The sequence below is a fragment of the Rhipicephalus microplus genome, chromosome 2, assembly GCF_043290135.1.
Source record: "Rhipicephalus microplus isolate Deutch F79 chromosome 2, USDA_Rmic, whole genome shotgun sequence".
NCBI lineage: Eukaryota > Metazoa > Arthropoda > Arachnida > Ixodida > Ixodidae > Rhipicephalus > Rhipicephalus microplus.
The window spans coordinates 22122893-22148325 of NC_134701.1; the positions used below are offsets into that span (position 1 = coordinate 22122893).

Here is a 25433-nt window from a genome sequence, read left to right on the forward strand (position 1 = left end):
TTTAAAACTGTTTACCAATACTGTACTGTGCCCGGCGGTGCTAAAACATTTCAATTCATCCTTTGATGGCACGTGCCAGTTCTGTGGTGAGGTGGCTGACACCTTTCACATCGTCTGGGCGTGCCAGTCTAATCCATCTATCCCCCCCCAACCCCAATCCCACGAGAGAGGACTGGGAGGCGGCCCTGCTCGGCTGTCAAGACCTGAAGGCCCAAGAGGCTCTGGTTCAACGTGCGCGGGCGGCGTTGCTTGCCAATGGAGCCCCGGAATAGGGGTTCCACCTAGTGCTGTGAGGGTAGGAGGCCAATAAGGCCCCAACCCAATCACCTCTCTGTAACCATTTAATGGTTATTAAATGTTTTCACCACCACCACCTTCCTGACCTTTCATCATTGTTCAAAGCCCGCATCACGTATTACATGTTTTCATCAGCAAGAATATGTCTACAGTCCTCGCCAAACACCACCGTTGCGCTGTCACCGACCGGGATTCGCTGAAATACAGTGAACTCAAAAGTGTCTTAAAATTCATGTTTAAATCGCATTCAACGCTACGTTTCCACATTACAAGGAGCCCTCCACAAGTTTCTTATGGCCCAGGTATTTAACTCAAAATAGCAGGTGAACCAATTTCGATGCATTTGCGAAGTGGGCAGAATTAAGAAAGGCCAGACAGCTGACAGAAGGTGCAAAATAAACGTAGGCTAACTGAAAAAAAAAAAATCCTGTTTAAATGGCGCGTCAAAAGCACACGTTGGCGGCGGCGCGCCTATAAGTTGGCGTCGGTGACAACGGTTTAGCAAAAATTGGTGGTGGCTCCGCGCCGACACTTCGACTGGTAGGTGTTCTGTGCGCACACCTCTACCAACGATTTTGCCGCGCGTCCCCGACTAGCAGCGCGCGCGTATTGCAAGGCATGCGCTAGCGAAGTCAGTGAGTGGAAGAGTGAACGATTGAGCGGGGGATGCCGTGCCAGGCCGTGCCGTGGAAGCGTACGCCGTCTAATGTGGTTCAGTAGTGGTCACGCTGTTGTGTGAATGTTTTTCAATACGACATCATGTGTCCGTTGAGAGCAACATGAAGTTTTCGCGGCGAAGCTGCGCCTCTTTACTACTGGCATGCGGCTACCTCATCGTCGGCGCCAGGCGTAAGCCCGTGCTGCTTCTTCCTGTGTTGTGTGTTTGTGTCAGTGTGTTTACCGTGCACAGCGATAGGTAGGGAGAGTGCTTTGCATTTTTTTTTTTTTTTTGCAGTGGCCATCGTTTTGTTGCTCTCGGCTGACCGAGTAGCAATGCGAAAAGATGAGCATTTGTGTGGCGTGAGCTTTCTGTTGAGCCGGACTGGCGATGTGTTTTGACTCACTTGTCCGCTTTTATTTCTCGTTTCGCCCAGAGTAGAGCGGCGTTGTGATGCATATTGCATGCTTCGCGTGCGACTAGAAAGACCCGGCCAGATATCCGGGAATAAAATATGAAAGCCGCAGCTATTGATTCCGAGCGCGCGCTGCCTCTACATCGCGTTGACCTCCTGTTGGCCTCTTCTCCAGATATGATGGGCCCTTCTTTTGCATCGCCCTGAGAATCAAAGCAGTCTTCGTTCGCCGAACGGGCTTTGTCGTGTCTCCCTGTTTACCAGCCGCTGCGGAATGCTCATGCTTCTGATCGCGTGCAAACTGCCGCGACGGAACACTTCTCTGACACGCCGCGATGAGTTTACACGTATCGTTGACCACAGTGAATGAGTGGTGGTGCTCAACTCACGATGAGGCTGCCGCTAGTGCCCGATTTCTGCTCGCTGCCGTGCGCAGGCATTTGTAAACACGAGAGCGAGGAAAACGTGCATTTGATTGAGCGATCATACGAGCAGTGAATCCTGTGTGGTTTCAGTACGTGCTTGTCGTCGCTGAGTCTGTGCGCTACACGCTTGGTCAAGTGTAGCACGCCGAATGTGATGCGTATAGTCAGGGCTGAATGAGGACGAAATAGCATACGACTTGGCCCTCAGGCTGCTACTGAACGACGTTGGTTTCATTGTCGTGTATCATCCTTAGCCATCCGTTGGGTGCTACTTGCTTAACAGTGCTGTCCTGGCATCATGTTTACTTTAGTGTTAACATTTGCACAGTATATTTGTCTCTGCACGAGCAAATGCATGTGGTATTGACAGAGCAGATTTTCCTATTTAGTGCTTCAGGTATGCCTAATAGCTGTGTGTCAGATGGAGTGTCACTTTGTTGTCTGAGTGTGGCTATGCAAGAGTGAAAACTGTACTCTGAAAATAATGTTTGCTGTTTCAGTAGTTCATGTATATTTGCCATTCTATGCAAGATTGCTTAAAGCAAAAATGTCATAAACAGCCAGTAATTAAACTGTTGGCTCAAAAGCAGCAAATGTGGCCATTGTACAGCATGTGCTCAGTAGGCCCTTGGTAATGCTGGCCATAGACTGCTCCTGAGAAAAATAGTAACTTAGTAGGGCTACACTGATGCTCAAGAATACAATGAGTATGAGGCCACTACAATCTCAGTGAACAGCCTTATCTCATGCTGAATTAATAATGGCACGTAATCACAACTATGTCATTGTTTTTCATGCTTTCCGTCTTATGTGCGGGGATGTACAGGCTTTCATAATAATAATGTTTATTTTTGCCCGGCCGCCGTGGTCTAGTGGCTAAGGTACTCGGCTGCTGACCCGCAGGTCGCGGGTTCGAATCCCGGCTGCGGCGGCTGCATTTCCGACGGAGGCGGAAATGTCGTAGGCCCGTGTGCTCAGATGTGGGTGCGCGTTAAAGAACCCCAGGTGGTCAAAATTTCCGGAGCCCTCTACTAGGGTGTCTCTCATAATCATATGGTGGTTTTGGGACGTTAAACCCCACATATCAATCTATCAATAATGTTTATTTTTACTAGCAGTACAAAAGGAGAGCTAAAGGAGGTGGGGAAAAAAAAAGCGACTATCTGCTTGTCCACTTGTCTTCTCAGTTATATACAACTATTTCTTCCTTACAAACAATTTGAGTCATCGTGTAAGTCAGCAGAATTTTCTTGTTGTTCTTCATGTTTCCTCTTTTGCGTGCTATTTTCCTAACAAGCACGTACAACCAAATCCCTCACCGTATCGTAAATTGAAAATTTTTTAAATAATAGGCACATTTTAATACGTAACTATATTCCAAAAAAGATAGTTTAAATGGGCTACAAAGTCAACTTTAAATATTATATTATGCATTCTTGAGCCATTGCTATTGAGGCTATACACTTAGATGCAGCAAAGCAAGTTTGACAAGTGCGCTTGCTGACAAGCCTATTCTTCAGAGAGTGTCGCTAAGCTTTTCCATGTGACAGCATGCAAATGACACAAGGTGCATAGGGAACTTAAGTAGTTTGCTTGGCGTAATGAGGGCATGCCAGGCAGACTGTGAATTGAATGTGTGAACTTTGAGCCACGACTTTGAAGGCACTTTGAAGGCAGACAAACAGGATCAGGCGGTAACTGTAAACCACTGCTATCAGTGACTCAGTTCTGCACTCTTCTTCTTCGTCCTTGTCCTGTGTGCGCGGCTTCAACTCCGGAGTCCTCTTTGCTGGCATACCCAAGGCACTACAATTATGGTGATTATTGCAATATATATTGCTTGCCCTACGAATTAAGGTGGCCTCATCCATGACAGTCATTGACAGACAGCCGAGTAAAGATAATCTAGAAACTGGAAGTAGTTATAGTGGTGAAGTGGGAGCTTGGAAATTTTCTTGATTCAGCATTGCCTGTTGCCATTAATAATAGGCCATTAATTGGGCAAGTCACACAATATTCAACATCCACATGTGGCTCAGCAAAGGTTAGCATTTGAGTGGATATGCAGAACTCACTTGGTTATTGGTGATGACAGTTTATTGGTGATGACAGTGGTGATGACAGAAGACAGTTTGCGACTAGGGTGGGTCAAAGCTATGCAACTCACTTCAGCCCTAGCATACGGGTTTGTTACTGCGTGCTTTGTAACTTGAAGGTGCCCATCGTTACATATCCTGAACATATGTGCCGAAGAAAACGAGTCATGGTGTTTAAAAAACAGCATGAGGGATTATTCTTGCCCTCACGAACACACCTCACTGTACTTGCCAAAAAGTGCAGATAACTGATACTTGCAGGGGCAAGTGTGCAAACTTGCATAAGTTTTTTTCATTTCATTTTCATTTATTTGCTCTCAATGCCATAAGGCGTTACAGAGAGGAGGGGTACAATATTAAACAATCAAGAGAAAAGACAACAGCGGGGTGGTTACAAAAAGTGATTGCTGATAGTGGACCTGAAGTGCGCAGCGTCGCTGATGGAGACGATGGAGGCTGGAAGGCGATTCCACTGCACGTTGGTCGTTGGGACAAACAAGTTCAGGTAGAGGTTTGTTCGGGAGTTTGGCACACCAACTTTTAACGGATGATCAATGCGGGATGACACGTATGATGGAACTGAAAAAAGGGATTGTTTTAAGGTCTGATTGGTGTAAAATATTTTATGGAAAACACATAGGCGGGATATCATACGACGGGTTGCAAGATCAGGTAGTTGTACTACTTGTTTCATGTTAGTGACACTGGATGACCGGGAATAATCAGAGAGAATGAAACGAGCGGCCCGATTTTGGATACCTTCAAGTATGGAGACAAGATTGGCGGAATGTGGATCCCATACAGAAGAGGCATATTCAATCTTCGGCCGTACAAGGGTTTTGTAAAGCTGCAGTTTTAATGAAGTGGGAGCTCGAGAGAAATTTCGTCGAAGGAAGCCGAGCATGCAGTTCGCATTATTGCTAATATATTCAATGTGCGAGTGCCATGAAAGGTTATCTGAAATCTGAACGCCCAGGTATTTGTAGGTGGTAAACGATAATAGAGGGGAGCCATTCAGGAAATATGTGTTTACAGGGATGTGCCTGATTGTTCGAGTTAACCTCATATATTTGCACTTGTCGACGATTACTTTCATTAGCCAGGTGTTGCACCAGGCTGAAATTGTGTTAAGGTCGGTTTGAAGTTGTGAGGGATCAGAAGGTTCGCGTATATTTCTATATATAACACAATCGTCAGCGAAAAGACGTATTGATGAGGTTGTGGTATCAGGAAGATCATTAATATAAATTAGGAAAAGAAGAGGCCCCAATACTGATCCCTGAGGGACACCAGATGTAACGGGACAGTGAGGAGATTGGTTATCATTAACGGCTACATATTGAAAGCGATTCTGCAGAAAACATTCAATCCACCTTAAAATGTTAGGGTCAATGCTCAGTTTGCTAAGTTTATAAAGTAGTAGTGGGTGGAAGACGCAGTCAAATGCCTTCGCGAAATCAATGAAAATGCAATCGACTACTGATGCACGATCCAACAAAGAACAGAGATCATTAGTAAAGGTGAATAATTGAGTTTCACAGGAATGATTTTTGTGAAAACCGTGTTGATAGACTGTAAAAAATGAATTAGATTCTAGAAAGCTCATCAAGTTAGTGTAAATGATGTGTTCGAGTAGTTTGCATGGAATTGATGTAAGAGAGATGGGTCGATAGATAAAAGGGGAGAAAACTTCACCAGACTTGTACACTGGAATCACCTTTCCACCCTTCCAGTCGTCGGGCAGTAAGGAACACTGTAAAGACTGTGAAAAAATATAGGAAAGGATCAATGAGGAGTTCACATTGGTACTTTTCAGAAACTTATAGTTAATTCCATCTATTCCAGAAGATGAAGAAATTTTAGCCCTCTGTATCAGCTTGAGAATTCCAGCACAGTCAATAAAAATGGGTTCCATTGGTTCAAGATGTAGGCTTTCTTTAACAGGAAAAGAAGTAGGAATTGTTTTAGTAAAAGATAAAGAAAACGTATTGTTGAGCAACACGCAGCACTGCTCTCGTGGAACAAGTGTTCCATCCGGTGTTTTTAATTTTACATCGTTAGATCTGCTCATATTAACAGCGCTCCAGAACTTGCGGGGATCAGTCGATAAGAGGGATGGGAGCGTTCGCTGATAAAACTCGGTTTTTGCACGAGAAAGGGCTTTTTTATATTCTGATGCGACGCGCGCATAAGCCGCCCACCTTTCAGCAGAACTTGATAGTCCACAGCGGCGAAAAATGCGCTTTTTTTATTAAACAGTCGTTTTAGTGAGACGTTGTACCACGGTTGGCGTTTAGGACAGGGTATTCGTCTGAGCGGTATGTACTTATCAGTCAGCCATTGAACCTTGTTTCGAAATAAAGCCCAATTAACATTGAGCGGACGCTCCCAAAATTCAGGATGGAAATAATCTATAAAAGCTTCCAGTTCCCTATTTATGGCTTGGAAATCAGCTTTAACGTAGTCTCTAATTTGTTTAAACTGTTTGGCGGGGCGCGAAAAGGATGACGGTATAGTGGAATGGGCAACTAAGTGGTCACTCAAAGCAGGCAAAAGCGTTAAAGATGAAACAGGCTCTGGAGCAGTGGTCAGTAAAAGGTCAAGGGTGCTGGAAGACGACTGGGTAATGCGAGTAGGTCCTTTAACAAGTTGACTTAAGTTAAATGTAGAGCAAAAGTCAATAAAACTTGAGCATTCTTTTAGAAGGACTGGTTGTTACAGGAAACGGCTCGTTCCACGAAATTGCCGGAAAGTTAAAATCACCCAAAACAAACAATGGGGCTTTAGGAAATTTAACGACGACTTGGTTGAGGCAATCGTGGAATTCATCGCAAAAAGTAGACGAACTGTTCGGCAGACGGTAGCAAGCACAGAACAGGAAATCTGCGTAGTTTATCTGGATACAAACACAAAGAAATTCTAAATGTGATGCAATGCTGACGTCATAAGACGCAATCTCATCGGATACCGCAATAAGAATTCCAGCTCCTTTCCACTCAATTCTGTCGTGCCTGTATATGGTGTAATCTTTTTTGCACTTCAGCAGTTCTTTATTATCCACATGTTCATGCAGCCAAGTTTCGGCGAGCACAACAACATCAGCTGAGCACGCGTCAATCGCAGACGATAACTCATCACGTTTAGGAATCAAACTTCTGATGTTGGTGAACAGAAAAGAATAGTCGCGTTTGGATTTCGCCCGCACGGCTGAGGGTTGCTAGGTAGTGGTTTGGTGCGGTAACAGAGAGTTGGCTGTATCACCAGTGGAAAGAGGGGCACTGTATGTCCCAATTTCGCAGACACTATCGGTTACACTGCAATAAGCATAACATTGTTTGCCGACGTACAGCTTGTTATAGCGCAAGCTGTACTGTTTCCCTGTAGCCTTGCCAAAATCGTGAAGCTTTTTGCGCGAGTAGCGAGTGGCCTTACAAAAGTCTTCCTGGATTGTGATACCGGTGCCCTTAAGTTTAGCCCTTTGAGATAAAATTCGGTCTTTTGTTTTGGAAGACGCAAACTTGACAATTATAGGTCGGCACTTGTTCTCGATAAAGGAGCCTAATCTGTGTGCCCGAGCAATTCCATCAGCGGGCACTGGTTCAGAAAAGGTGGTGGAGAAGAGCTTCCGTACTTTCTCTTCAGCTGACGCCCATGTATCTGAATGACTATCGTCAAAGCCGTAAAAAAGCAAGTTGTCCCGCCGAGCCCTATCTTCTAAATCATCGAGGCGAGACAGCGCAGCCGAATTTTCGCAGTTGACAATTTCAGCTACTGTGCGGCGAGTGTCAGCGTCGTCAGTAAGGCGTTCCAGGGTGGAAACCTTGTTCTCAACCGCTGCTCATCTCTCGGTTACATCTGTTACTCGATTTTCGAGCAATTTCTGGCTGGCTCTTACTTCGTTTAGCGACGACATTACTTCGGCGTGGCGTGATTCCGTTGTACTTGCGAGGGATTTTATAGCTTCCAGTACTTCACTATTGGTAATCTCGGCTACCGGTTTAGGAGGCCCAGGGTCAAGTTCTATATCCCCAGACATAATAAGCAATTGCATAGCATGAACACAGTCAGTGCAAACCATCAAAAGCACATGGGGGCATGGGACAAGCAGCAGACAACGGTTGCTCGTTTTTTTACAATGCAAGGAAGGTGAACAACTAACCTGTATGAAAAACAGGAAGGGCTTAAGCAACGCCATCTTCACTGCTGCTGCCACATGCCCACCGATGGCAGCCTGTTCACGCTGGCTCTTTATACTGTCCGAATCCCCTGGCGGCTGTGATGCGGTGGTTCCTCCGGTGTAGGTGCGCAGTGGAGCGGCGTCCACGCATGGCCGCACATAGTCGACTCGTTGAAGATAGCAGCTGGTCAACGGGGTTGACCAAGAACGCACAAAGCAGCCAGGCTGCGGCGTTGATTCCGGAGACGAGACAGCCAATATCTGTATGAAAAACAGGAAGGGCTTAAGCAACGCCATCTTCACTGCTGCTGCCACATGCCCACAGTTAGAGCAAATAAATGAACAAACATGCAGTTTGCGAGCAGACTCCGCTATTGCTACATCTAGAGCTTTCATAGGGACAAGCTGCAGTAGTAGCGAGCAAGAGCGACAAGTCCGCAGCTTGTACACTCTTGAGAACAAGCAGCGTTTAGTATGGCCACATCTTGGAGCTGACTCAATATCTCGCTGCAGTGTACCTTCATTTCAAACATGGAGCTCAAAATGCCATTGCACAAAGCACACCAAGAGCTGCCAATTGTAGCAGCATAGCTTCACCAATTAAAAAAACCACCTTGGTGTTTTCTGTTGAGTGTTCTTTTTTTTTAGGAACAGCTCAGGAAACATTGACTTCAGTGCAAACCCTCTGGGCTAATAGCAGCAGCAATAAAAGTAGTTCAAGAGCGAAGGGGCTGGCACTGTTTTTCTTTACTGTACGGTCACAGATATCACAGATATTGATGTAGGTATTCTCTCTGATAGGTGGTAGTTTTCTTTCTTGGCTTCGATGATGCAGGTTGCACACACCAGTCAGCACAGTCACTGCTAGAGAGAAAAAAAAATGTGCTTACGCAGAAAACACACTTTTGCTGCTCAATTAGATGCTTGTGCCCCAGAGAGCATCATCTGTGGCCAGTCACTGGGACAAGTGCGAGTGCACACCCATGTTTGAGGACTGCTACTTAATGGCAAGATATGGGAATAATATGGCACATAATATGCTTGAAGCATTTTTGATTTGTGAGGCAGAAACTGAGCATGTGAGCGTCCTGTCCATTAACTTGTTAAAATACCAGTATCTTTTGAGTTGAAGTGTGATTTAACGTATGAATATGCTGTTTTGCACATGCATCATCTTTGACATTCTCATTGGTGCTTCGTCTCCTCACCCACCCGGATGTGTATATATTTTCACGAGCACAACAAGACCGACAGCCAGAAGTTGACCGGAATGAGAGCAGCAAAAATGTTCCCTTTTTCTTTTAGAGCCAAAATGAGTATGAGCCACTGTGGGCTCGTTCTTCAATGGTGGCATGCGTCATTACCCCGTCTTCCAAGAAGCATTGCCTGGATACTGTACATGAGGGCAAAAAAACGAAAATGAGACGAAGGTTACTATACACGCAAAATCAATGGCGTAATGCAAAATGAAGTACTCAGTTCTGAAGTCAGTAGTCAAATGGGAAAAATAGTTAAGAATATAAGGAAAAGGAGGAAAGAAACAAAAAAAAAAAAGCAAAGTTCCCAATAAAGTCGGTCACTCCGCTGGTTAGTCGCAGTGCGAAAAGTATGGTTTCAGCCTTGAAACGTGAATGACTTCAGTTTGCTAATCAATATATTCCCACCATCTGCACAATAAACTGGTTGTAAATGTGCCCTTTGTTCTATCTCATTTTTTAAATGCGAAGCATTTTTTAGCGAACTTCGGCGACTTTGAGCATATCTATCTATCTAGCTGCCTAGGACTTCTAGCTCTTAGCTGGTTATGCACTTCTAGCCCCTTAGCTGGTTATGCACTCCCATCATGATCAGCCCATTTCAACCAAGCGAAGATGTTATGTGATGCTGTCAAGTCATGTGCCCTTCCGATACGCCTCAAACATTTATGATATGTGACGTCATATGATGACGTTTTCATGTAATGATAATTTATTGAATCACTCGTGTTCACGCTGCCGATGATCAATTTTCGCTTTTGATGAGGCATTTAATGCTATCGCCTCAATGCAATGCACGGCTGTAGCTCCGTAAAATTACAGCTTCCGCCGGTGTTTGGTGGAGCGTGATAGCAGTAATTAGGCAGAACAATTAGCTTCGTGATAAATCTTCGTACTGCGCTTTAATATGTAGCCGTCATTTACAACCCGAGTATTTTATTAATGATAAGTAGGGGTGGCTGAAGACGACCCGTCACGTTTGGCAACATGGCAATTGGTATCACTAATCGGGAATGCACCACATCGGAACAGTCAACAAATGAGTATCATTAACAATGCTGTCTCGTGCTCACTGCCGTCTGCAACGCTAACATTACGCCCTGAAACTGAATGGGAGCCCATAGACACCACACAGCCATTCTGCCTCTACTCTGCTCGCTACCGAATTAACAGACCAGAGAGGAGAAGAAAGAAACCGAGCTGTACAGCCGGCTGTTAAGGCAACGACAATCTGTCCACGAATACGCAGGCGAGCTTAAGCAACAGACCATAGGCCGCATTTTTCATTCCTGTCACCTTGGCTCAAGTCGAGAGTCGGCTTTTGACTTGACTTTACCTGCGCCTGTTGAAAACATTGGCAATGATCACAAAAATCACTTCGCATGTGGAGCTGTTCTTGTTTATTTCACGATGATTTCATTGTTCAAGCTCTGAAATGGTGAAATCATAGTTCCTCATTTTCTGACACTTGCTTTCTCTCGGTGGCAACACATGCAAGGCTTTATGAAGAGAACAGATGATGACCTGTATCCCTGGAAGGAGTCTAGTGGCATTTCGTGATATTTAGAGCATGACCTCCAGGCTTGTGCATTATAACTCCAGGCTTGTGCATACACCATTTCCGGCTCTGCAGTCTCACCCGCTGAATCTTACCAATATCTTTGTGTCATATTTTCAAGTAATATTTCCTGGTCAGCCCACGTGACTAACATAGCCAACTCCGCGAATCGCACTCAGGGTTTTGTACGTAGACACTTAAGACTTGCGCCCCCATCAGTTAAACTAATATCGTATGTCACACTTGTTCGTCCAAAATTAGAGTATGCATGTTCTGTCTGGGATCCCCGCCAATCTCACTTATCCAACATTCTCAAATCGATTCAAAACCGTGCTGCACGTTTTATCTACTCTGAGTATACCTACAATTCCAGTGTTTCCAAACTTAAAACTCGTGCTCACCTTTCTAATCTAGAATTACGACATCACATATCTCGACTATGCCTTTTTCACAAATTTCGTCTTGTCCCCATCGAAGTTCCGGCCATCCTACCAGTCCATCGCTCATCAAGCCGCAAAACCATTCAAGCGCAGTGTATCCTCCACCAGCCCAAAGCACCGCACATCTTCGCTCCTTTTTCGTGACAACCGCACGGGACTGGAATCGTCTGCCTGCAGCTACCGTGCACCACTCCGACCCGCATCAATTCAAGATTGCCCTCGAATCACTTTTTTATTCTGTAATTAATACCCATCTTTCATGTAATACCCCAGCTGGGGCCTTTGAGGTATTAAAAAAAAATAACTATGCTACATCACTCGAGGGTAGAAAGCATCGGGGAACATTAGGCACCCAAGCTTTTAATATTAGCTTCTGGCAAAGGCTTTTCTCAAAAGTCGGCTTCTTTCAAAAGTCGACTTTCAGTTAGTCAAAAAAGCAATTCTCAGTCAAGCGAGCGCCGCGGTGACAAAATGATCTTCCGCAGATTACTGGCATGAACTATCTGGTATTGGCCTAGCAGATGACGCGCGAGCACCTCGATCAAGTAGTCTCGAATGACACATGCCTTTGAAATGAGCTGGGTGTCTAGAATAACAACTGCTCCAGGATTCTCGTTTCCAAGCTTCTATTACACCTTAATGTGAATACAGCTGAAAATCGAGCCATGTACCAGCTTCAAATGCAGCCGCGGCATTCGTTTGCACGAGAGATGATGCGGCAGCATCTCTACCCCAGTTGCGGCTCCTGGCGGTGAAACGCCGCAGTAGCACCAACGGTCGCTTCGCATTGAAATCCGGTTCTTCGCCCGGACACTGAAAAAATAGAGGCGCTGGCTAGACATATACCAAATTCGGTATTATTTGAATAGACAACGAAGGTAAATGACACGACCAAACATGATATTCATAACATGCCCGTCATTTAGAACATGACTACATGCTACGCTGAAAGCGAGGTCGCGGCCATTTTGCTAGTGACACATATATAAAATTTGGTATTATGTGACGTGAATGGACGACGAAGGTAAATGACACGTCTAAACATGATAATCTTGATATACACTTCATGTAAAATGTGACTACATGCAACGCTCATAGCGCTCTCTTGGTCGTTTCACTAGCGCGACTTATCACGTCACGTTACCAAATTTGGTATCACGCGACGTGAATAGACGACGAAGGTAAATGACACATTCAAACTTGATAATCATGGCATGGAAGTCATGTACGGTATAATTTAAGTCAATGTTGTGCTGATTTTAAAGTGACATATCAACTTTCCTCATTCGTACTTCGCATATTATTGATTCCTGTATGACATGGGATCTGCCAATTTTTCTTTTCCTAAAATGTTGTGCGCACCAAAAAAAAAAGCGAGGGGGTAGTTTCTTTGAGAACCCATCTTATTCCTGCTAATGTCCTAATATCATCACGCATGTAGGAAACAAATAGGACTAGAGGATATTCTTTTGACATTGGGACAAAGGCAGGGCATGTAATGATCAGTAAGAGCAAGGGAATGGATGATATGAAAAAATGGGAAATGCAGTGAATTATGGCAGAAGGTTCAGTGTGGGGCTAAAACTGAGTATTTCACAGGCATAAAATGTAGTCTGCTTGTGCAGGACAGGTTGGAATGTAAAAGAACTTGTTGTTGGGCTAGTTAATACAACATTTCTAAATGTTAATTCGAGCCCAAACACACGATACGATCACTCAAACACGCACGCACCCAGGCGTCAAACACACACAGCGCTGTGTGTGTTTGATGCCTGGTTGCGTGCGTGTGTGAGTGATCATGTCGTGTGTTTGCGCTCGAATTAACTTTTAGAATGGTTGGAATGGAGATTAATGAGTGATGCCTTTGGCCTGCTTTGAATATGGAACAGCATGATGGTGATGACTCGCAAACCTCTATTTACATATTCACCAACCAGGATTTACGTCGCCTATGGAGGTTTGGGTCGTGCTAGGGCACAATTTCAACATCTTGTCTGTGCATTCTGATGAAGTGACTTGTGACTTGCTGTACTGCTGTTTCGGCTGTATCACTGAGCCCTGTGCCGGTTCAGTTTCAGAAGCTGCAGGCCTGGGAGCCAAGGAGGACAGAGCTTGGCTGCTCCGAGTTGACCAAGGTGGCACCTCGACAATACTCGAGGAGCTCTTGGAGGGAAGCGAGGTACGGCGTCCACTGTATTCTCCTGCCTCTTTAGAGCCGAGGATTGTGTTGTTTTTTTTTTCACTTACAATAGTGTTATTCACCTTTATGCAAGACAGTAATTCTTTGTACAAACAGCAAAAATGCGTGCAGGATAACTGCCAATTGGGCATGTTGGTCAAGGCTTATGTTGAAAAAAGTGAAACTCGCCTGCAGACTCAAAAAGCAAAGAAAGCATAAGAGTGAGTGCTTGCTAGCAACTGAATACTTATATTCAGGAAAGAGCATTCTTCAATGTATATCACACAAATGCATCTCACCATATACTATGCTTATCTAAAATCATTCTGGATCACCAATAGGCCACCAAAGAGAGATTGCATACATTGGGGACGGACGTGTTAAGACACTGAGTAACAAGAAAGGCTACTATGTTGCATCCAAGAAGGAAATTTTATATGGTGGTTTTGGGACGTTAAACCCCACATATCAATCATCAAGAAGGCAATTTCAGAATCTGATAGCAGTAAGGACACCTGGCTGACACGCTTATTTCCTGCCTTCTTAATTTCAAAGGCTTCAGTTATTTCCCCTGTGGTTCACTGTTCGTGCTTCTCAATGATGGCTTTGTCATAGATATAGGTCGGCAAACCCACTCGTGTGTCAAATCAGTGAGATCGACTGGTGAGTCCGGGTAAGTAATGTTTTGGTGAGCCTGGGTGAGCCCCATGCACAAAATATACTTTTGAGTCTGAGCGAGCTATTTTTTGCCAATCTGTCATTCTATTTTCTCAATTTCAGCATTACTTTCAACCTTATGTAAGCTCACATTTACACCCACGTCGACACACACGTACTTTAGAGCACCAGCATTCATTATCCAGCTCAATATTTATTGATCATAAAAGTGAGTTATAAAGGATAGAGAGGGGAGGCATGTGCACCGTCCCCCTCCTTTGAAACATTTCAAAGGAATTCTTGATTAAGATATCTCGCGACCTGCGTTGGTGGTTTTATGCCGAGAGTATCTAACGTGGCGTGGCCTGCCTTGGTACGTGCTAGCCGAAGCACTTGGTTAGTGGGACGACTCTGATGAGCTTCGAAGAGCTCTGACGCTGGAATGACGGGAACACATACGGGTAATTTTAACGCCTAAGCTCTAAGAAAAAGCTGACAAAGGCAGCGTCAACCTAACGAATGCAAAGAATAAATGTCAGGGTTCCAGCAGGAATCGAACCCCAGCATTTTGCATGGCAATCAAGCATTCTACCACAGAGCCATGCCAGTTCTCGGTACTATTTTTTTAATAGACGCTATTGTTCGTGAAATGTAAATTCTGGTTGGAGTGCTAGCTATCCAATTTTATAAACATTACACATGCACTGCTATGATACAGCTGTCACGTCGGGTTAACATCAATTGTAGTTAGGTGTCATTTGCTGAAGTTGATATATATAGCAGTGTCCAGGGCTACCATCCCCACAAGCACCAGCACTTCATGCCGTCTTACCACTTCTGGTGTTGCTAATACAGTAGACTCTGAGTAAAGGGAAGTCTATTAAACAGACCTATTGGTTAAACGGAACTATCGCCTCTGCAGTGCTTGGTTTCGGGCTTGTATTCTGCACACATGTTCACCTCTCAGTAAACGGAACTTCTGTTAAATGGAACATATTTTCCCGGTCCCTTCAGGTTCCCTTTACTGAGAGTCTACTGTATTCATCTTGTTCTTGACGTCGTGATGCAACTGTGAACAACTGGTTATATAAAACATATGTGGCAGTTTAACGTACGTCTGTGTGTGCACTTGTACATATCTTTACCACCACTTCATTACGTTTCACTCAATGAAATTAATTGCAACACAGTCGCATTCCATGCACACGCTTTAAATGAAATCGATTCCCAAGGTACGTAGGATCTGCTGAATTTTATTTTTATCCATTTTCGGTTTCGAATGCAATCCAAGCAATTGACTAGCTCAAGGCAAATGATGTAAAGATTTTTGGTGCCTTCAGTATTGACGTTGATCTACATTATTCCATTCCGCATGGTCACTTCGTACAATGTTTAAACGCATGCATCATAAACCAAAATTATGAGGCACCCCACGGCCTTTGCTAATACCAGTGGGGTGTCTGTAAAAGTGTTTATCGTCTAAGAAAATGTGGCTGCTTTCTTTGACGTTAATCGCTGAACGTTCAGGAGACCAAAATGTATTGTTGCGAATTCATGAAAACACAATATCGGAGTTCTGCATGCCGGAAGGTCATCCTAACGACACCTGCAAGAAGCACACTGCCTTACAAAACCAAAGTGTGCTTAAGCAGTTACGTACACTACTGATCTGTGATAGGCGTTCAGGAAAATTGTTTGCTACTGAGATGTGACTGCCAACTTCTAAAGCAAGCTTGCATGGCAATACATCTCTATTGTGTTTGCCATTGCGATAATAAATGCTCAGATATTTAAACCCCCCTTTTTTTTTCTTTGGCGACATAGTGCTTCTTAAATTACTGCACTTGGCTTTTGCATTCCTCTGCAAAAGTTGAGCGTAAAATAACAAGGGAGGCATAGCTAGGTGTAAAGCAAACGACAGACGTGGCATGCGGGCGATGTCGATCCTCAGTGACTTGCAAATTTCATAGCTTGCATAGATGCCTGCTGGGGCTTTTCGCCAATATAGTCTCATGTGGCAGCGCGAGATTCTTTTTAAGGACACATGGGACAGCATCTGTGGTACTGATCTTCAATATATATCTGCCTTACACTTGTTTACATATAAGTAAACCAGCAGTAAATAAAGTGCAACAAAAAAGTCACAGATTTGCCGCAAAGGCGAAGCAATGAACGCGATAGCAACAATGTGAAAGGTCCTGTGCAGAATGGAAAGCAGATTGAAATGTGCCCCGCATTTCTTGCGCACAAATTATGCACGAAATGTACTCACAGGTGCGGATGCACGCGTATAAGCGTTTCATCTGTTACTTCGCTGAGCTTGAAAAGCACGCGCTTTTCGCGAACAAAAACTGCAATGATTGCAGTGACCTTTGTGCGCCTGGTAACTTAAGCAGAATCATTCCGTGTAAAGCCCGAGGCCAGCCAAGGCGTACGATCCTCCCCTTCTCACCACCGCGAGATAAGGGCACGTGAGGGAGCGTAGCTCCCCTTCTCTAAGCCAGGCAAAGTACGCGTAGGAGATTAGAGCAGGCGCCGCTGCACGATGTGGCGACGTGCACTCATTGCCCCACCTTTCTGGTAATGCCGAAAACGCAGCAGAGGTAAGTGGTAGGTATAAATAGCTTGCCGTTTGTATGTTGAACAACATTTTCCGGGGTGGCTCAGTAGTTAACGCCTCGCTTTCACAATGCAGAGGTCCCACGTTCGATTCTGCACGCCGGAGTGCTTTATTCTGGATTTTTTTCTTTCTTGCGTTTTCACATATATAGATACATACACCTATACGGTGTATGACATCGACGCTGGCGGGAAAATGCAGGCAAGAGTGTCCATACAATTGCTAATGCAATAATAACCTGCTCCTTGGGGTACAGCACCGTGAATAATTACAATTTATGATGATGTTCTGTGCAGCCTCGTACAACGCCTGACCAAAAGAAGAATGCTGTGGTGTCTGGGGCTCAGCGGGATGTGCGGCCGACTCCCCCTTGGGACACCCCAGCTGGAGCCCACCCGTCAGCACGAACAGCTTGGCTGCTGGCCCTGGGCCTGGCAGCTGTGCTACTGTTGCTCTTTGCTGGTCTCTGTCCCGTAAGTTGGTAGTCACTGAAGAGTTCCGCTAGAGAGTTTGTCTTGCATGCGCATTTTAGCTCTATTTGCAGTGCTCTTCTGTAAAGGGGCACTGAAACCCTTTTGTGAGTAAGCATCGAATCTGTTGTCACAAGTGAATGGCTCAAAAACCAAGCAAAAAGAAAAGGTTTTGTTTGTATGCCTCACTCCTGCGGTGATGTCATGCAAGCGTGACACGCCTGCAGGATGTAGCACTTCTCCTCTTTGTACCAGTTGAGCCTTTGAGGTGGCCGCCGTAGCCTGTTGTGCCGATGAAGTGGTGGTGCCTCAGGTTGGCTAGAAGGTGGAGATCTTCGAGCGGGGTCAGCCCTGCAGGCTGTCTTGGGCGAGGTTTTATGAGTGGAGGTGGATGTTGTAGCACTCTTTGGCTATGTCCAAGTCCATAGGGGTACGTGATTGCAGTTGGTCCGTATGACGACGTTGCTTGCCATTCAACGTGGACAAAATCGCCATCTGAGTTCCTTGGATGCGCGTGACCACTCCAAGCAACCATTTCAGCCGGCAGTGGACACTTCTCAGCCACACGAGCTGTCCTGCAAACAACAGCATTGTATTTGAGGGCTCTTCAAAATGCGGTTCAACACCTGTACTTAGGAGGAAACAGTCCAGCCTCGTCTGCAGCTAGTTCGAATCAAGACTTTCTAGCCTTCACCGGTGTTTCTCTGTAGCGGCATAAAAACTGACTGAGGCGTTTAAGGAAGGAGTTGGGGCACCTTGAGCTTTTCGAAGGCCCTTCATAGTCGTGCGGACGCCCGTTTCGCCAGGCCATTTGACTGTGGGTAGTAAGGCGTCATCATCACGTAGTTGATTCCGTTCATTTTTACAAAATTCTGAAACTCGGTTGAAACAAGTTGTGGCCTGTTATCTGAAACCCGTGCATGTGGCAGTTTGAATTTGGTGTCAGGGACCTTTTTAGGACCCCTGACATCAAATTTGGAAACTCCAGATGCTTGTGTTCACAGAAAGTCTTGCATGAGCTTCCTTCTGGCCGATTATTAGTGAGGAGCGTTGCCTGTAAAATATTTAAATTTGGTTTTAAAGTAAGGTTGCGTGTAGTCTGAGTATTCAGGTGCAATTGACATTTTCTTTGGTTTGACTTAGACAGAGTTCGACCTCTCAAGCAAGTATTGTTGGTGTCAGAAAACGTTTGGCGGACACGTACAATACCCCGACTGGCAAACGAGGATAACTATTGTTCGTCACCTCTCTTACTTTGTTGTCGGGCTGCTTTTAAGGTGGTTTGGCTGCTTATGCCAGGAATGCTTTTTTTTTTTTTTTCTGAGGGGCACATGCTCAAAGCATTCACATCATTTCATTCTTCACCACCCGCAGGCCTTCCTGTTTTAAATTGGCATGTTCAGCATCACCGAAGCTTGAGTGCACATAGTTTCAGGCGCTGCCCCGCGGTGGGGCGCTAGTTTCTTATGGTATTTGGCGGGCGTTTCGAGCTGTCGCAAAATCGTTTCGAATTACGACACTAGCATTAATTCTACAATGTGTTGGAGCATTTATGATTCTATTTTAGCATTATAATTATTATCATCATCATCAGTCTGACTACGTTCAGTGCGGGACAAAGGCCTCTCCCATTATCCGCCAGTCAACTCGGTCCTGTGCTTGCTCTGCCATGCTATACCTGCAAAATTTCCAATCTCATCTGCCAACCTAACTTGCTGTCTCCCCCTAGTCGCTGACCTTTTCTGGGAATCCAGTCAGTTATCCTTAATGACCAGTGGTTATCTTGCCTATGCTCCACATGCCCACACTATATGCAAAGCTACAAATACTTGTTAAAAAGTCACAAACAAAACTTGCACTGTCAGGGATCCTTTAACGCTTCCACTGTGGTTTCAGTCGTTGTACTGTGCGTTGATATGGCCTTCAACCACGTGGTTTCGGCATCTACATGTGTTCTTCGACGAGGCCTGCGTACTCGATGTGCACCCGAAACCATTTCCAGCCTGTTTATGGCCATGGTGCTGGATCTGCACAGCAGGCACCCAATGGTTTGGGATAACATCTCACATACCCGTACAGTCTTTTAGATGCCGACATTCAGCTCTGGATACCACAAAATGGTTTGAACAAAGCTTTTCAATGCCCCTATTCCTGCATGTGTTTGACATAGATTTCCGCTCAAGAGATTTGCTGCAGCCACTGATGGCACGACTATTCTATGCCCCCAATAAGTGAGGTCCTGATTGACAGTCAACTCGCACTTCTGGAAGAACAGCCGTAATTGCTCCTCGGTCTCTGCCAGGTACTTTGGCCTGCCCTGCAGGATCCACTTTCGCACCTGCTGTAACATAGCAACTTGAAAGGTTAGCATCGCCAACTCTTTGGCACTGATGGGTGCCGCATTCACAGCTTCAGTGTACAATGGATACACGGGAGCATTGTGTTGCTCGTTATCAAGGTTCCCCCAAGTCGCCTGAAGGCATCTGCATTTGCATTTTCATACCCTTTACGATAGGTCACACTGTATCAATATCTGCCCAACAGCAGGGCCCAACACAGAATGTGAGCAGCGCCCGTTGGCGGAACCGCCTTGTCTGGACTGAAGAGTCCAGTTCACGGTTTGTGGTCGGTTACTAGTTCAAAGTGGGTCCTAGTCTGTAAACTTGGTCCTCCCAAGTACAAGAGTTTAGCTACGCTAGTACGTGACTGTGTCAAATGCATATAGTTCCTGAATAATGAGAAAAATACCGCTTTGCAGTTTGAAGCACTGTCCTCATGGCATGGTGTGTGGTGGTCAACGTACCGAGTGCAGAAGTGGCACGGTTGGTGCGGCTGTGATGTTTGTCTGCGCACAGATGCATTACCGTGTGTGGTGGCGTTGAATAACGCGTGGCAACCACATTGCTACAATAGGCTAGACTCCCCAGGACCGTGCCCAGGCCAGGGCCCATGAAGGCAGCACCAGAGCTCGTACACAAACCTGCCCCCAGTCACCGCACCTAGGCAGGAGCCACTCCTTGTACCTTGGACTGAACTGTCCTGGTCACACGCCTGCCTCATGAATGCCAGCAGAAGCTCGTCCTGCGGAACGGCATTCCGCTTCTCTGCCTTCGTGGCTTCATGTCACGAGCCTTTTCCGCAAGTTCTCCTGTAGCCTGTTCTTCTTTCGCTGTTATCTTGCCGCCTCCACACCAGCTGCCCGCCTCTCCTCTTCTTCGGTTTCCGCTTTCTTGACACTTTTAAGTCCTTCACATTGTCGTGGACTAAGCTTAGAATGGTGACAACGAAGGGCTGAGTGAAACACACTTGGACTGCAGTAGCGTCATGTGCCTTTGTTTGTAAATATATCCTGCGGTTATACTTTCTTCTTTGCAACAATATGAACAAATTGCAATTAACACATGCATTCTGTGTTCTTTTCTCAAGATATCCGCCTGCTCAAAAAAGTTTTGGAAAAAACAACTTTTTACATGCGGATGAAGTGAAGTACACAAAAACAAAACATATTTGAAAAAGACATTAGGGACAGGTGTTCAGTGCGTAAGTAGTGAAAAGGTATCTCAACATTAAAATTAAATTGTGCCGCCGCTAAACTTTTTTACCCAATAAAGAACTGAAATGCGGCCGAGGTAGTCGGCACAACTATGAAGTCATACTCAGTAGGCAAGAGACTCTAGCAGAGCTCTCGTCTGTTGATTCGTTTTGTGGAGTTTATGTAAGCAAGCAGCTAGTGGTCAGTTTGCAGCATGAACCGGTTGTTGATGAGGTACACATTAAACTTTGGAATAGCCCCCACAAGAGCCAGCACTTCTCTTTCCAGTTTGGCAAACATCATGTCCACTTGAAGTATTGGTTTGTTGTCAGTAACTACGACTCGATCCAGCTATTTGGAATCAATACAAAGTCGGATGTTTTCGTATTTTTGTCCGGACCACAACAATTGAAGCTTCATAAGGAGACTACGAAGGCTCATTAATGACTTGAGTTAGCATGTCCTGCACTTCGCCCTGCCACGGTGGTTTAGTAGCTAAGGTACTCGGCTGCTGACCCGCAGGTCGCGGGATTAAATCCCGGCTGCGGCGGCTGCATTTCCGATGGAGGCGAAAATGTTGTAGGCCCGTGTGCTCAGATTTGGGTGCACGTGAAAGAACCCCAGGTGGTCTAAATTTCCGGAGCCCTCCACTACGGCGTCTCTCATAATCATATGGTAGTTTTGGGACGTTAATCCCCACATATCAATCAATCAATCATCAATGTCCTGCTCTTTTTTTCTTCAGCTTCTTTGATGGTGAATGGTATAGCGCACCTTTGCCGGTGTTTCAGTGGTGAGGCGTAACCTGCACTCAACAAGGTCCATCTTGCCTGGGACATCGGTAAATGCAGCATAGAACTATCAGGAGTTCATTAATTGGGTCTGTCAGCAGCCTGTTCAAGTTAGCCGCTACTAACACATTTCTGTATGTTTCCTGTTGGTGCAAAGCAATGAAGGGACTGTCTCGCTCGTCAGCAGCGTCTGACTGTAAACAGCAGTGTGTTGTATAGACCGCTTATAATGTAAGTTGCAGCAGTTCCAAATATTCACACTATGAACGGTCATCATCATCATCAGCCTAACTACGCCCACTACAGGACAAAGGCCTCTCCCATGTTCCAGCCAGTTAACTCGGTCCTGCACTTGCTGCTGCCAATTTATACCCGCAAACTTCTTAATCTCATATACCCACATAACCTTCTGTTGAAAGTTGAAATTTGAAAGTTGAAATTTATTTCACCACAACGATACACCGTGATTTACACAAACAAGAAACAATTGTGGCATGGAAAGTAGGAAAAAAGCTGCGCTATAGCAGCTTGACTAGCCCCACCTCCCATTTGTACAAGGCAACAGAAACAATGGCACACCAAGCTCCATACGGTGCTCACGTATGATTGAAAGAAAAAAGAAAAGAAAATAACATTCTAGTGGTTGTTTATGAAGTACAGAATAGATGCACACTTGGGTGTTTACAAACAAACAATTTTTGTCTGTCTCCCCCGAACTCGCTTGCCTTCTCTTGGAATCCAGTCACTTACCCTTAATGACCAGCGGTTATCCTGTCTACGCGCTACATGCCCGGCCCATGTCCATTTCCTCATCTTGATTTCAACTATGATATCCTTAACCCCCATTCGTTCATTAATCCACTCTGCTCTATTCTTGTCTCTTAGGGTTACACCTACCATTTTTCTTTCAATTGCTCACTGCGTTGTCCTCAATTTAGGCTGAACCTTCTTTGTAAGTCTTCAGGTTTCTGCTCCGCAGCTAAGTGCCGGCAAGATACAGCTGTTATATACCTTCCTCTTGAGAGATAGTGGCAATCTACCTGTCATAATTTGAGAGTGCTTGCCAAATGTGCTCCACCCTATCCTTATTCTTCTAGTTAATTCAATCTTGTGGTTTGGCTCCGCGGTTATTACCTGCCCTAAGTAGACATGCTCTTTTACAACTTGAAGTGCACTATTACCTATCTTGAAGTGCTGCTCTCTTTCAAGGTTGTTGTACATTACTTTCGTTTTCTGCAGTTTAATTTTAAGACCCACCTTTCTGCTCTCCTTGTCTAACTCCATAATCATGAGTTGCAATTCGTCCCCATAGTTGTTCAGCAATGCAATGTCATCGGCAAAGCGCAGGTTTCTAAGGTACTCTCTATTAACTCCTATCCCTAATTCTTCCCATTCTAGGCTTCTGAAAACCTCCTGTAAGCATGCGATAAATAACATTGGGGAGATCGTGTCCCCCTGCCTTACACCCTTCTTGATTGGTATTCTGTTGCTTTTTTTATGAAGCACTATGGTAGCAGTTGATCCCCTGTAGATTTCTTCCAGGATGTTTATATATACTTCATCGACATCCTGATTCCGCAGTGTCTGCATGACGGCTGATATTTCTAGTGAATCAAACGCTTTCTCGTTATCTATGAAGGCTATGTATAGTGGTTGGTTATACTCTGAGCATTTCTCTATTACCTGATTGATAGTATGAATGTGGTCAATTGTTGAGTAGCCTGTTCGAAATCCTGCTTGTTCCTTTGGTTGATTGAATTCTAATGTTTTCTTTACTCTGTTAGCAATTACCTTTGTAAATAGCTTGTATACTACAAAGAGCAAGCTGATCGGCCTGTAATTCTTCAAGTCCTTGTCATCTCCTTTCTTATGTATTAAGATGATGTTAGCCTTCTTCCAAGACCGATTGGCCGATCGCACAGCGTTCGACGTCACCGAGCTGTGCACCTTGTTACGGTTTTGCCTATCCAACACTTACTTCTCATACAAGGGTGAATTTTACAGGCAAGTTTTCGGTACCGCAATGGGAGCGTGGATTTCGGTCACAACTGCGAATATCACAATGGAAGCGATTGAGCAGAAAGCATTGGGAACATTTCAGCCGAGACCCAAGGTTTTTCTGAGATACGTCGACGACTGATTCTGCGTGACAAAGAAGAAAGACGTCCAAGCTTTCCTTGACTGCCTAAATGGCGTCGAGACTTCCATCAAGTTTACTGTGGAAGAAGAAAAAGACGGTTGCCTCTCTTTCTTGGATGCAGTTGTAAAACGTACTCCCACAGGCCTCGCCTTCACTGTGTACCGAAAGCCAACACACTCCGGTAGACACCTCGACTATGAGTCAGTCCACCCGGTAGCCCACAAACGCTCAGTGATTCGGTCTTTAGTTCAACGAGCGATTCGCACTTGTTCCGATGAAGGAAGCCTGCAGGAGGAGCTCCGGACCATTTAAGACGACCTGATCAGGAATGGATACCCCAAGATTTTTATTAGGAAAAAAACTAAATCCGTCATGCATAAACTGCAGTCCACTAGTCAAGCCATGCATAACACATCGTCTACGCAAAAGCGTGCATCGATTCCTTATATTCGAAATGTAAGCGAAGCCCTAGCTCGTCTATTCAGAAAACGTGGTGTACAGATCGCGCATGTTCCAGCAAGCAAGCTTAAGGCTGAGTTGCTAAATGTGAAGGATCCTCTCCCTCGGCAACACTTTCCTGGTGTGGTCTACAAGATACCATGCGCCGATTGCGAATCAGTGTACATTGGCACGAGTGGAAATTACTGCAGACGTCTGATGCAACACAAGAATGACGTCGCCAAGGGCCACACAGTGACAAATGCATTCGCAGAGCATGCCGAGAAGACGGGCCACGAGATAAGCTGGGACAACGCACGCATCATGGCCACGGAGAAGAATTTTACAACCAGACTGAACCTCGAATCACTAATCATTCAGACGACAAGTAACACAATCAATGGATCATCTGGCACACTAAACCACGTGTACTCCCGGACTTTGCATCATGCGTTCAACGTTACATAAGAACCTGTTGCTCAGCCGTCATTCCATTGTGAACAAGGGATCCGTACGGGTCCCGAAACGTCATTGTTTTGTTTGACATTGGTCAGTGACCTGTTTTATTCAACAATGCCTTTACCTGACCAGATGGCATTCCGTCGAACTCTCGACTACTGCTTACAGACTGCGGCCGCTCTTTCTTGTCCAAAGTTGTCGACGACCTCCTTCGATTGTGTGCCACAGCGCATAAGCTATCTACCACCTACCACCCACAGACTAATGGCCTAACTGAACGTCTCAACCGCACGCTCACAGAGATGCTTTCGGTGTACATCTCCGAAGATCATCGTGACTGGGACACCACGTTGGCCTATGTGACTTCGGCATATAATTCATCTCAACATGACACCACGGAATTCTCACATTTTTATTTTTTGTATAGTCGCGACCCCATATTGCCATTTGAAACCACCTTACCTCTCAAGCCATCTGCTTGCGAGTACGCTCGCGAAGCCATCGATCGGGCTCACATGGCTCGTCAAGTTGCCCAGCCTCGTCTCACCAGGTCACAGGATATGCAAAAAGCCCGCTACGACCACCGGCATCGTAATATAACGCTTGCCCCACGTGAACGCGTGCTCCTCTGGTCACCGTGTTGCCATGTAGGTCTCTCCGAAAAACTTTTGTCTCGATACGCAGGACCCTACTTAGCCTTATGTCAAGTTAGCAACGTCTTATACGAGATAGCGCCATTGCACTCCAATACGTCACCAAGTTCGTCACTTGTTGACATTGTTCATGTTTCGCGCATGAAACCCTACTTCGGTCGCACTTCTTCAA

At 45.3% G+C, this 25433-nt stretch overlaps 1 protein-coding gene across 1 annotated transcript in view; it reads left to right on the plus strand.

The window, feature by feature from the left end:
• Positions 1-797: 797 nt before the first annotated feature.
• The window catches only part of LOC119169180 (tyrosine-protein phosphatase non-receptor type 7), a 165887-nt gene continuing 141251 nt past the window's right edge, over positions 798-25433 (plus strand). The window contains exons 1-3 of the mRNA XM_075886283.1: positions 798-1146; positions 13395-13501; positions 17075-17251. Of these exons, the coding sequence (XP_075742398.1) occupies positions 1077-1146; positions 13395-13501; positions 17075-17251 (354 nt within the window). The 5' untranslated portion in view covers positions 798-1076. The remainder of the gene's footprint in view (positions 1147-13394; positions 13502-17074; positions 17252-25433) is intronic.